Source organism: Spea bombifrons, chromosome 13 (assembly GCF_027358695.1).
Source record: "Spea bombifrons isolate aSpeBom1 chromosome 13, aSpeBom1.2.pri, whole genome shotgun sequence".
NCBI classification, from domain to species: Eukaryota; Metazoa; Chordata; class Amphibia; order Anura; family Pelobatidae; genus Spea; species Spea bombifrons.
Window position 1 is genome coordinate 18,142,726 of NC_071099.1, and position 12,264 is coordinate 18,154,989.

General features: G+C 39.7%; 1 protein-coding gene across 1 annotated transcript in view; it reads right to left on the reverse strand.

Annotated features, from left to right (window-relative positions):
• MYH7B (myosin heavy chain 7B) overlaps positions 1 to 12,064 on the reverse strand; it is a 35,097-nt gene extending 23,033 nt beyond the window's left edge. Inside the window, exons 1-13 of the mRNA XM_053453169.1 lie at positions 12,046 to 12,064; positions 9,369 to 9,527; positions 8,961 to 9,064; positions 7,728 to 7,871; positions 7,293 to 7,449; positions 6,929 to 6,956; positions 5,197 to 5,293; positions 3,556 to 3,579; positions 2,561 to 2,653; positions 2,302 to 2,365; positions 1,940 to 2,038; positions 1,405 to 1,508; positions 96 to 234 (exon numbers count right to left, since the gene is read on the reverse strand). Coding sequence (XP_053309144.1) covers positions 96 to 234; positions 1,405 to 1,508; positions 1,940 to 2,038; positions 2,302 to 2,365; positions 2,561 to 2,653; positions 3,556 to 3,579; positions 5,197 to 5,293; positions 6,929 to 6,956; positions 7,293 to 7,449; positions 7,728 to 7,871; positions 8,961 to 9,064; positions 9,369 to 9,468 — 1,153 coding nt within the window. The 5' untranslated portion in view covers positions 9,469 to 9,527; positions 12,046 to 12,064. The remainder of the gene's footprint in view (positions 1 to 95; positions 235 to 1,404; positions 1,509 to 1,939; positions 2,039 to 2,301; positions 2,366 to 2,560; positions 2,654 to 3,555; positions 3,580 to 5,196; positions 5,294 to 6,928; positions 6,957 to 7,292; positions 7,450 to 7,727; positions 7,872 to 8,960; positions 9,065 to 9,368; positions 9,528 to 12,045) is intronic.
• Between the last annotated feature and the right edge of the window lie 200 nt (positions 12,065 to 12,264).

Genomic DNA, 12,264 nt, shown 5'->3' on the forward strand with positions numbered 1-12,264 from the left:
CATGCTGTATTATGAAGGGATGATAATATTTAAATATCGTGGCCAACCACACTTCCAGCTGTACCGGTACGGCTTTCACCATAACATGCGCTCACTTTCAGTGCCGTCGGCTTCAGCCTGCTCCTCTCTCTGCTTCTGCTTGAACTTCATGTTCCCGAAATGCATGACGGCGCCGACTATTTTATAGCTGCCCGTCTTCTCCTCCTGACTGAAGCCCAGGATGTCCATGGCGTGCTGGCCAAGAAAAAGATATATCATTACACCAAGCTGTGTGTATATGTATATGTATATGTATATGTATGTATATATATATATATATATATGTATATATATATATATATATATGTATATATATATATATATATATATATATATATATATATATATATATATATGTATATATATATATATATATATATATATATATATGTATATATATATATATATATATATATATATATATATATATATATATATATATATATATATATATATATATATATATATATATAATATTTGCATTTTGAGATGTGCTGTTAATAATAATAATAATAATAATAATAATTATTATTAATATTTTTATTATTATTATTGTGGTTATTATTATTTTTGGCACTTCAAGGAAGGGTGTAGACTTTACAGACATCTATTTAATTTAATACACCCTTGCTAAAAAGCATCTATGGCACTTTTCTGTCTGATTTGATGATTTTATGATCTGTACGATGCCAGGGTAAGCCAAGATAAGCAGTTGACAAGAAGTCGATATCAAACATAACTGTTTTTATCGGTTTCTAAAACGACATTAGAATACGTGGATTAGCACCTTTAAATTAGTACTAGAACAACATGTTTTGCTTTATTATGTTGCTCTATACTTTAGGTAACTTATTTTCATTTTTTGAGCTCAATGATCCTTTCTTCATACTTTGTACATAGATCATGGATACGCTACAGAACGCAGCTTCCCCGGTCCCATCTAGATCTTTATTATATTAAGTTTAAAACATCTTCTCTCTATCACCACCAAACATCACTTTACTGCTCTACACAAACTGACCGCTTTAAGCAAACAAAACGGTGTAGAGGTCACCTGGCGAACCTGGGAGCCGATGTGATGTTTTTAGGAGCCAAAAAGAGGTTCACCAATTAATATGAGACAGATCTAAAAAAAACTCCTGGCTTTTGGGATTTTTCAAACCCTAAAGCACTGGAGCACAACTGGAATAAAGGCCTGTCCTAGACATGGTGGAAAGTTCTTTATTTTAATACAAACAATACCAGGCACCAGTTGGCCAACACCGGATCTGAGCGTACAGTTTAAGACAATAATGTTATATTTCACAGCCTGATCTGGGTAGGTACAGTTTGAAAATTTCCATTCATTTGTTACTCAATACATACATCGGTGGCCATGAGCTCTTCCCCATCATCCAGGTTGTCCACTGTTGTCACACCTTGGGAACAGAAGTGGTAGTCGTACGGATTGGTGGAGAGTAGAAGCATGTCTGTAGGAGAACATCCAAATTAGATGGGGTCTGATTGATAAAGCCTTGGCATAATTAATAATGAAGCTCACAGCATGAGGAAACATTAAGAAAACCTTCTAAGAAAAGGTCCATGATACTTAAAAGCTCATTGCATGCTAGTACAGTAGGTCAATGGATCATAAAAATGGTACGCCATAAAAAATGGATGAAAGGGAAAAGGTCCAACAACCCAAGAACTATGGCGAAACAAGACAAGTCAGACAAAAAAAAAAAAAAAAAAAAAAAACTTAAGCCCCAAACAACAGCAGAAATAACTTTTAGGGACATAACAGGATTATAAGGACCTGGTCAGACGGAGCAAACATGGAGCCAAACCTTGGCTTTCATTAAGATGCTGGAGCCACAACATAGCCAAAGTATGTCCGCCATGTCTGCCAGCTCCTTCTTACCTTGGAGTTCAGGCTTCTTGCCAGACAGAATCTGGTAGTAGATGTGGTAGCTCCTCTCCCCGGGCTGCTGGAAAATCACTCTTGATTTTTCCAGAAGATCTGAGAAAGGAAATTAAATAAAAATCTATTCCATGACAAATTAAGTAACCAATTTTACCCCAAAGTCTAACGTATAAAACACGGTATTGGAAACGTTCGGTTTGGTAAATGAGCAGCTGTAAGGGATACTGTTGGTTTTATTACAAGATTATAGTAATGTTAGCTAAAAAAAATATATATTTTAGGATAAGGTGAATGGTCTTTTAACTTAATTCTATAAAACAGGACTATATTTCCCTGGGTAGATTGTGTGGCCTACTCACAGATGTCAATGTCTGCAGAAGACAGCTTTCCCGTCGTTCCAAAATGTATTCGGATGAACTTTCCCTACGAAATAAAATCATAATATTAGGGTTGGTCGAGAACTAAAAACACGAGGCTGGTGCTTAAACAGCAGAGAGTTCCGTCTGATTTTAACTCCTAATTACAGGATTTGTAGGCATACAAGGGTTAAATGGGGATAAAAGTACAGACAAACGGACGCGGTCCACACAATATGCAGCAGATGCAAAATGTACTTACGAAACGCGAGGAGTTATCATTCCGGAGGGTCTTAGCGTTGCCGAAGGACTCCATTGCTGGATTTGCTTCAATGATTTGATCTTCTAGGGTTCCCTATAAGCCATTGAAACGTGAGATGTTACATTTGATGTTACATTGAAACGTTAGATGTTACATTTTATCTACATGTAATACATCTATTTCCATCGATATATTTGGGTCCGACCGTCCCAGCTACTGCACTAGACCCCCAGTTTGGTGAATAGCAGAGAGGTGGGAATCTCAGATCCACGGATATCACAAGGGCAACAATCAGCGAGCATCTCCTGCCTCAAGGTGGGCGATGTTGCACTTCTTGCATTAGAGGCTCTTTGGGGTTTGCCCTTTAAAATCCCCTCTTTATTAAATAGACCAGGGGTTCTCAAACTGCGGCCCTCCAGCTGCTGCAGGACTACATCTCCCATACTCCTCAGCCAGCCCCTTAGCTGAAGGAGCATTATGGGAGATGTAGTCCTGCAGCAGCTGGAGGGCCGCAGTTTGAGCACCCCTGGAATAGACCCTAGAGATTTTGGTGTCAGGATATCAATGTCTGTCGTATTTGTGACTGTCGGTCACCACTGGGGCCGGGCCGTTAATATAAGTCACACAATAGTATGTAGGATATTTCCGGTGAGTTCAGCACGTATGCCGGTGCTTAATGAAGATCAACACTGGTGATCGGGTGCTGTCAGGAATAGAATCGTACCTGGGAACTCTTTGGGTTTCCCCAATCCCAGGGTGAAGGGGATATCCCTGCTTGAATGCAGATGTATAGTGACAAGTTACGGTTTCCGGCGTTGGAGCACTTTGGCCAATCACTACATAGGATTTTTTTTACAACTGGCTGTTAAAGGGTTAATATTTTAAGAGCCTTAGGGCCAGCTCATTTGGAAAGTACCCAGGTACAATAAGTACTACGGGTCATGAAGAACCCCGTCTGTAATAATTCGACCGACTTCAGGTGACCCCAGACTTACCCCAGTCTTTGTAGCCGGACCTTGCTGAAAACAGAGGGACAAAAAATGATTTAGCAACTTAGTTTTTCATTGTTAAAAAAAAAAAGTTTAGTTTTTTTTTTTTTTTACAAAGCCCAAAAAGCTGAAATGTTTAACAATTTACAGGAATTAAACGACAAATTGCAATATTTTTTTTAAAAAACTGCCACTAAAAAAGGAAGCGTTAAAAAGGAACGTACGCTATTAAATGATATAAAAAGCAGGAATCGGAGAGTATATTTGTAAAACAAATAGGTAAAATATTTAAACCAAAAGGAAAGCATGAAGTACACGGAATAAAACAATATAGGAAATACAAATGAAAAAGATTGAATTCGCAAAATGGAAAAATGTAAGCGTTACATGGAAGGAGCGAAGCGGATGGCAGAAAAAGGAAACTCAGAAGAAAATAGGAATTTCAACCAAAAACAAACAGGCATTTTTTCAAGGAAAAGAACGTTTTTTTAGTGTCACCAGGAAAAAAAAAGGTTCTAAAAGGCGGGTAAACAACACAGCCAAAAAATGTTTGCTGCAAATTAATCAAAAACAAACAAGAGAAAAAACAAGAAAAACAATGTAGCAGCTTGAGAAAAAACACAAAAGGCCACAATATGGAAAGATGGAAGTTGCAGAATAGAAAAATAAGAAAGAGATGTGTTGATGGATGAAAAGAAAAAAAAGAAAATGCCAGAAAAAAGCAATAGGTTAATAAATCAATAAAAAAAAGCTAAAGTCTATTAAAGGAAATTATTGAATGGTAATTTGACTGATTATAAAAATATAAATTTAAAGGGTTACTGTCTCTTTTTTTTTTAAATTCTTTTTGTATACTGACATGACCATTAAATGCTTAGAAACCTGATTTTAAATTATATGGAATCATCTGTTTCTCAAGGAACAGCGTAATATTCTACACTATGTATTATATGATATTTCTAAGATGGAATAATTTAGGTCTGGCAGCCAGTTACAATTTTTATTATTTTTTAAAGATTTTTTCATGCGACATAAGGGGCACTTTAACCATTGATGTCAAGTTTCGTGGACCATCCATGTATGACATGGTAGTTTTAGAGGTCCGGAGCCGTGATGTAACTAGGACCGCGGCCGCCAGCTCTGGTCCTCAATGATCTCCAATCACTAAATCTCACTCGGCTCGTTTAAAAACAACCTGTTATTTGTGAAGATATCCTGAAAAGTGGAGATGTAGTTCAAGGGCATGTGTTCTAGGTCTTTGAATGTGGAGTCTGGTGTTCTAGGTCTTTGGACGTTGAGTCTGGTGTTCTAGGTCTTTGGACGTTGAGTCTGGTGTTCTAGGTCTTTGGACGTTGAGTCTGGTGTTCTAGGTCTTTGGACGTTGAGTCTGGTGTTCTAGGTCTTTGGACGTTGAGTCTGGTGTTCTAGGTCTTTGGACGTTGAGTCTGGTGTTCTAGATCTTTGAATCGCATTTATGAGGTTACATGTAAGCTAACAGCGAGGTTACAAAAAAAAAAAAGAAGAAAAAAAAAAGTAAAAACAAACCAGGACGTAAATAGCAAGGAAAAAGGAAAAAATAAGAAGCCGGGGGGGGAAAAGATGGGTAAATGAAGCCAGGGGGCAGCTCTGCCAAAAACGCAGTCTTACGCTCTTCTTCCCGAACCCTTCCCCAAGGGCCGCCACTATGGCAAAGTACTGAATTACACGTTTCGTGTTAACAGTTTTGCCTGCGCCGGATTCTCCGCTTGGGGTAACAGAAATATAGGAATTGGACAAAAGAATAGAGATAGAAGAAAACATTAACAACGGAATAACAAATGCTAACCCAGAAAGAGGTACGTAATGTGCATTTTTAAACATGGAAGGAAACCTTAGTTGGGTTCCGGCAATCAATTTCAGCAACATAATTCACGATACTTCTTTGTTTTACGTACAACTTGGCCTGCAGTCATAGTCCGACCTAGGTTTAGCCGAGATGTGGCCAAATAGGGGTTTAATATATATAACAAACACAATAACATATATATTATATATATATATTAAACCACGAATAAACCTAATCGGTGAGACCGTGGACAGAGGCCGGCGTGTGTTTTAATGTACGTGTACGATACCGAGTTCCCTGTGAGTGTTGGGTTACGGAGTCTGACAGAGCTGATAAAACGTATCACTGTATATCACGGCAGGCTCGCCCCATCGCTCTGAAGTGATTTCACGGCTATGAATAGCCTTGCTGGCGTTATAAAGCAGCCCCAGATAACAAAAGGCACAGACAATGATAGCGTAATAACTGCAGGAGGATAACGGCCAAGCGTGTTAATGCCGTCTCTCCGGTTTGCCTAAATAGGTAACGACGCGGGGCGAGAAATGCCGTGGTGGAGCGCTGTTCTTAATTTAGCCTTTTGTCCGACGTTATTTAGAATTAATCCATCCTGCTTACCGCAGCTATTGTTCGAATAAATACCATGTTAGTCTTTAGCGACTATTAAATAAGACCCTTGTCTGAACTTTCATGCCGAGTACAGGATCAGTATCGTCTTTATGGACAAAACCGAGTGGCCTTTCCATGTCTCATGCTGGACGGGGTATGTTTTGGAGGCCTACAGAGATTTTAATGGAGGCAAACATGGTATGGAGGTATGGAGATTATCGTTTGCCTAGGGAAGTCCTCTTCAATCTCTGGTCTTCAAACTTCCAGTTTAGAACGTTTTAATAAGCGCTCATATTACGATTGGAATGTTCTAGTGCTCAGATGAAGATAAATGGCACACTGATGGTGGTTCGTAAGGTGGTCCTCTGTGACATGTTTGGGTCATTAGGCTTAGGACACCAACAGAAGAGTGAATATCAGTAACCGGAAATAGCTTTCATCGTGGTGACTATTCAAGCCATGGATGGACAATTATTAATCTGCTGGTTCTAGACACTTGAACTCGTCAAATACAACGTATTCAGTTTCTTCCTGCTATGCCAAACAGAGTCTCTCCTAATTATATCAAGGAGATTGGCTCTAGACCTTGGTGGAGAAGACACGGTAATCAAAGGGCTTTGTACATCGTGGAGAGAGGTATCGAGTACAGCTAACCTCACAGACAACCAACCACAGGGTATATTATATATTTCATCCCAAACCGAACACAAGGATGTCAATAAAACAAATATAGATTATTGGAACCCTTAGGAAACGCTTACGAAATCTGTCTTTTTTTAGATATCCTTCAACAAACGTAATTGGGCAAACATGCATGATAGTGGAAGATCATACTCAAAAAGGTCTACACCCCACCTGGTCTGGGCACTGGTTAATGTATTGTATAAGGTTCCCTGCCTACAACCCTTAACATCGTAGCAAAATATAATTTGACAAAAGCGTACTTACGTGATAAGCATGGATTGGTTTTCTCGATCTAAAAAAATAAAAAAAAGTGTTTTTAAAATGACTATATCTTTAAAATCTTCCACGTTATTCCAATAAAACGCATCTGATAAGTTGGTCCTTGTTTATTATCGTTCTTGAAATATAAATTAAAGACAGCTGTTAACCTGTAAATTCAGTACATATATATATATGTGTGTGTGTGTGTAATGCCTGCTTTGATGGTCTATGGTCACTAGTCAGGGGTGCCTTGATGCTAAAGTTGGCAAGTTAAGATACACGATATAACAGAAACAATGTAACGGAGCTTAAACAGAGACAACCTATAGTCTATATCTATAGAGTGGTGGGTCTGCCGGAGACTTACCGCGCACCATATCATGGTATGCATTATCGGCGATGGAGTAGATGTGAGGTGGAGCTTCTGAACGTCTCTTGCCTCTGTAGGCAGCCACAACGGTGGCCGTGTACACGGGAAGCCATTTGTAGGGGTTCACGGTCACACAGAAGAGCCCGGAGTAAGTCTGGGGTATGAAAGATCACAGCTGTGTTCATACGGTTCGTATAACATTTTATAATAGTCCGGCATGCGCTCCTTCTAAAGTATCATGGTGTAAGGTAGGATGTTCCTTGTGTTGGTGTAAACATCACACTATATTATATATTTTTCTTTTCATGCATGTTGAGTAAGTGTGGTGCGGAGGTATTTACAGTTCTTTGACTACTCTATCACATTGTACACCCGGAGCGGAATGGTTTTCTATCGTTACTTTCAGAAGAATTGAAGACCAAGGTCTCTTACGTAGATCATCCAGTTGGCGTAGCGGCGTCTCAGGTTGGAGAGGACCGACGCTTCGTTGAGGTGGGTTAGCATGGCCATATCTTCTATCATATCAAATTTTGGGGGATTCATTTGTTGAATGTCATCCTCCTTAACAGTGAGAACCTGCAAGGAACCGTTTCAAAAGGTCAAAGGACACAAACATGGCTGCTCTGATATGGACAGACAGACAGAATGAACAGGGTTGTTTATGTTGGTGTCGTTGCGGCCTACAGATATTTGGCCTAATTACAGGGACAGGTATGCAGGTCAGGTGTCTGCATGCTCACATGATCCCGGTGGTCAATGCACCCCCTTTATGACACCCTACTGTTGCACCGCCATCAAATCGTACGCAAACCAGTTTAAAGAGCTGGGAAACAGAGATCTTCCTGACTTCTTAAACCAGATCAAAGGGATAAGCTCCAGAAAGAAGAGCATAGTCTCTAACCACCATACACCTACTCTCTACCACCATACACCTACTCTCTAGCGCCGCACACCTCCTCTCTAGCGCCGCACACCTCCTCTCTAGCGCCGCACACCTCCTCTCTAGCGCCGCACACCTCCTCTCTAGCGCCGCACACCTCCTCTCTAGCGCCGCACATCTACTTTGTAGCACCTTCTAGCACCCCGGCAGTTATTAACACACAAGGGGCACCACTTTTGCAGTTTAATCCCGCGAGACGACATACGAGCTATTAGAAGAAGATGTTGTGCAAACGCTGCCACCTGTGAGTCGGCTCTCAGCACTCGGAATGCAGGACTTACTCAGGGTCAGGGATTTACTATCACAAAACAACCAAAGTAGGTTTACAGGCCAAACACTTTGTACAGCAGGAATGTGCTAAAGGAAAAACGCCGACATTAATAGTAGGCTTCAGAATGGCATCAGGCAGCTGCCGGCTGGATTTAGGAGCCCGGCAGACACTGTTTTCTTCTTGAACGCATTCCACGGGCAGAGCGTGCCGGCTGGACGTTATTTAACGGTTTACAGCACAAGGGTATTTTCCTTCCTCTCTGCTTTTGGTTCCTTTTGAAGGACAACACAGCGTAGGATAGTGAAATACATAGGGCTCTGACGGAAGTAGAAGTCATTCTAGATTAATCTATCAGGACTAATTAACAAAAATGAATCCTCGGCGTTAATAAAGGACACTTGTACCCGAGCGGATTATGAACGGGAAACGCGCGTTACCGAGTGATAATCGTTACCCTTTTATCTTTTGTTTCCACGGTGACTTTGCCACCAGAGGAATCCTTGATTTCCACCTCAATGTAGGCTTCCTTGTCATCCGGAATCCAGGCTTTTTTCTTACCTTAATGGTTACAGAAAAAGTTTTTTCAAATAAATCACCAAGATTTATATTCTTTATGCAGGAAAGAAAGCATTTACTAGACTAATAGTGGGCATTATTAAAGAAATCCAAAAATCAAATAAGTAAATATATAAATAAAAGAGCAGAAATACAAAGTAATGAAAATGTAGCTATATTAAATGATATTGCTGGAAAATGACTTTATGAGAACTTTATATTAAAGACATTATAGGCAGACGAGTAGAGAGCATCTCTTGCATCTCCCTAGAACAGAAGGAAGACGCCATGGAGCGGCCCGGCTTACCATCGAACGGCATGGTCTGCAGCTTCATAAGCTCATTGTCGCTCTTCCGCAGGTAGTCCGCTGCCTCTCCAAACTCGGACATATCAAGGAGGGAAGACATGGTGATAGCTGAGTAAAAACCTAGACCAGCAGCAAGACTCCCCAAGACGCTCCTGACCCCTAAAAATCCAAAGATAAACAAAACAGGTTAAAATAACGAGGAAAGGGGTCAGGACGGAGTCAACAGGAAAAGACTTTGTACGGGCAACACGTCTCAGGACTTGGTTACTTGAGAAATAAAACAACAGTCCAGTTTCTAAAGGTAAATGTCATTTAAAAAATCTCCAATTTATGCCACTAAAAAAAAAAAAAAAAAAAAAAAAAAAAAAAACACAGCAGGGTTACAAAAGTCACTAAAACGAGTTACAGACTCGTTATTTAATAATTATTGCGATGATAGAAGAACCTCTAGGAGAGGAAAGATAGAACATTGAGTCTGTATCGTTACGATGAACGTTACTCGGACGAAGGCTACCGACATCTGCTCTACGAAGCGACGTCCCACGCGGTGTATCGGCTTCCACGGAGAGTACAAGGTCAGGGCAGGAATGGGGAGACATTTGTAGTGGACGTAAACAATGAGTTTAACCTCAGGCCGATCCTTACTTAATAATTAATAATCATAACCAGAGACGCGGTACGTCATTAATCTAACAATCCAGCTTCGTTTTCATGTAAAAAAACGAACTTTTTTGCATGGTTTAGGAAAGTAAGTGCATATAAAAAACACTCTTTTTTCCTATTTTAGGACAAAGCATATTATATATGACATAAATTCCAGCTGTTCCTACTTATCCTACATGGAAGTTGCTTGCATATTATACACAGAGAGACGCTTCAGAAGTTATAGTAAAACCAACGAAAGCCTGAGAAAGCACTACATAGTGTCAAGCGTGTGCAATTTTAACATAAAATACTGTAAAATATGCATTAATAATACAAATAATAATATTGTGATGCATCTTTATGAGAAGCGGAAATGTATAAAAACAATCTCTATATAAGTTTGTTTGCGGTGGTCCCGCCATACTTTTTCTTTCTGGAAGTGCAAATTCCAGACAATGATCTGCCTTTTAACTCATTGTACAGCGCTACAGAATATGATGGCACTATGTAAATCAATAAATAATAACGATATATACACAGCATTTAGAATTAGTTTGATGTGGCAGGAGGGTGGTGGATACGTGGAAGAGCCTGCCAGCAAAAGCTTTACAGAAAAAATTCAGAGGGGGAATAGGGCATCGTGCATGTGATAGGCATATGGTTATCCTGGAAGACCACTGAGTGAGGTCTAAGTTTTTACGTCAGGAAAACCGGGCAGACTAGACTTTTTTTAAAAAAAAAGTTATTTATTGATTTATATAGTGCCATCGTATTCCGCAGCGCTGTACACTGGGACAACCAATTGTAAGAATTTTGGGGGAAAGGGTTTATATGAAGCCATACGAGGGATTATAGGGGTCTTATATGAAGCAATAAGAAGAATAAAGGGCGACCTGGCCCGGGGCCATGGGGGCTATTGTTACCCCGGGCTGAGAAGACAGGAGCGAGGTAAGAGATGATCGTGGAAAGAGTATTTATGAATTTATGTGTATATGTTAGTTGGAATGAGAGTGTATAAGTGTGTTTGTGTGTTATCATGTATCAAAAAACAGGTTTTGTGTATGAGCATGAATGTGTGTGTGTGTGAGCATTATTGTGTATGAGTGTGTAAGCATGTATGTGTATGAGAGAATGAATGTGGATATGTGTTTATGTGTGAGCATGTGTGTGCAAGAATTTATGGGTGTTAGCATGAGTGTGTAAGTGTGTGTGAGCATTATTGTATATGAGTGTGTAAGCATGTATGTGTGTGAGTATGAATGTGGATATGTGTTTATGTGTGAGCATGTGTGTGCAAGAATTTATGGGTGTTAGCATGAGTGTGTAAGCGTGTGTGAGCATTATTTTGTATGAGTGTGTAAGCATGTATATGTGTAAGAATGAATGTGGATATGTGTTTATATGTGAGCATGTGTGTGTGCAGGAATTTATGGGTGTTAGCATGAGTGTGTAAGTGTGTGTTTTACTGGCATTTACTCGCCCACCAAGTCAGAAATTGCCAGCCCTCACCTGGGCAGAATTATAGGGCGTAATGGAACAGTTTATGTGTAAAGGTCATATGAAGTAATAGGCGTTATATAGAACATGAATAGTTCTAAAACAGATCATACGCTTATTAAAGAAACTCTAAAGTCTAAAATACAGAATTAACAAGCGCAGTAAAAGTAAATAAAAGTTTATGCATTCAACACCATATCAAAACCTGCTCTACATCACAAAGTAAATAATTCCATTATTTTGAAAACATCTTAAATTATTATTATTACAGAATGATACATTCAGCAACAAAGACTATCAAGAATACAGACAGAATCATCATGAATAAAAGCTTTTCTAAAGTGATTCGATGTCCTGCGTATAGACAACCGACTCAGCAAAGACCAGCGAGTGACGTTAGTTAGTATATTATAATCTATATTATATATATATATTATATATATAGTGTCACCGGTATACCCGCGACACCGTGTGATACAGCGCAGACGGGGCAGAAAGCGGTTAGTAAGTAGCACACAAACACACTGTTACCAACCTTGGCTACAGGACCGAGAGGCTGCGGGTGGGATACACAGAAGCCTCTTTTTATTGTGTAGCTGAAGGTCACGGTAGAGGGCAGATATGTCAGAAATTCCCATGTGTCAGATCCATACAGCTTCATTGGCCCCTCGGCTCAGACCGACACAAAAGGCAAACTCCCAACCTTATCGCTTAACAGGGAGGTTATTTTTACCTCTCAAATTGTCTGGGGGGG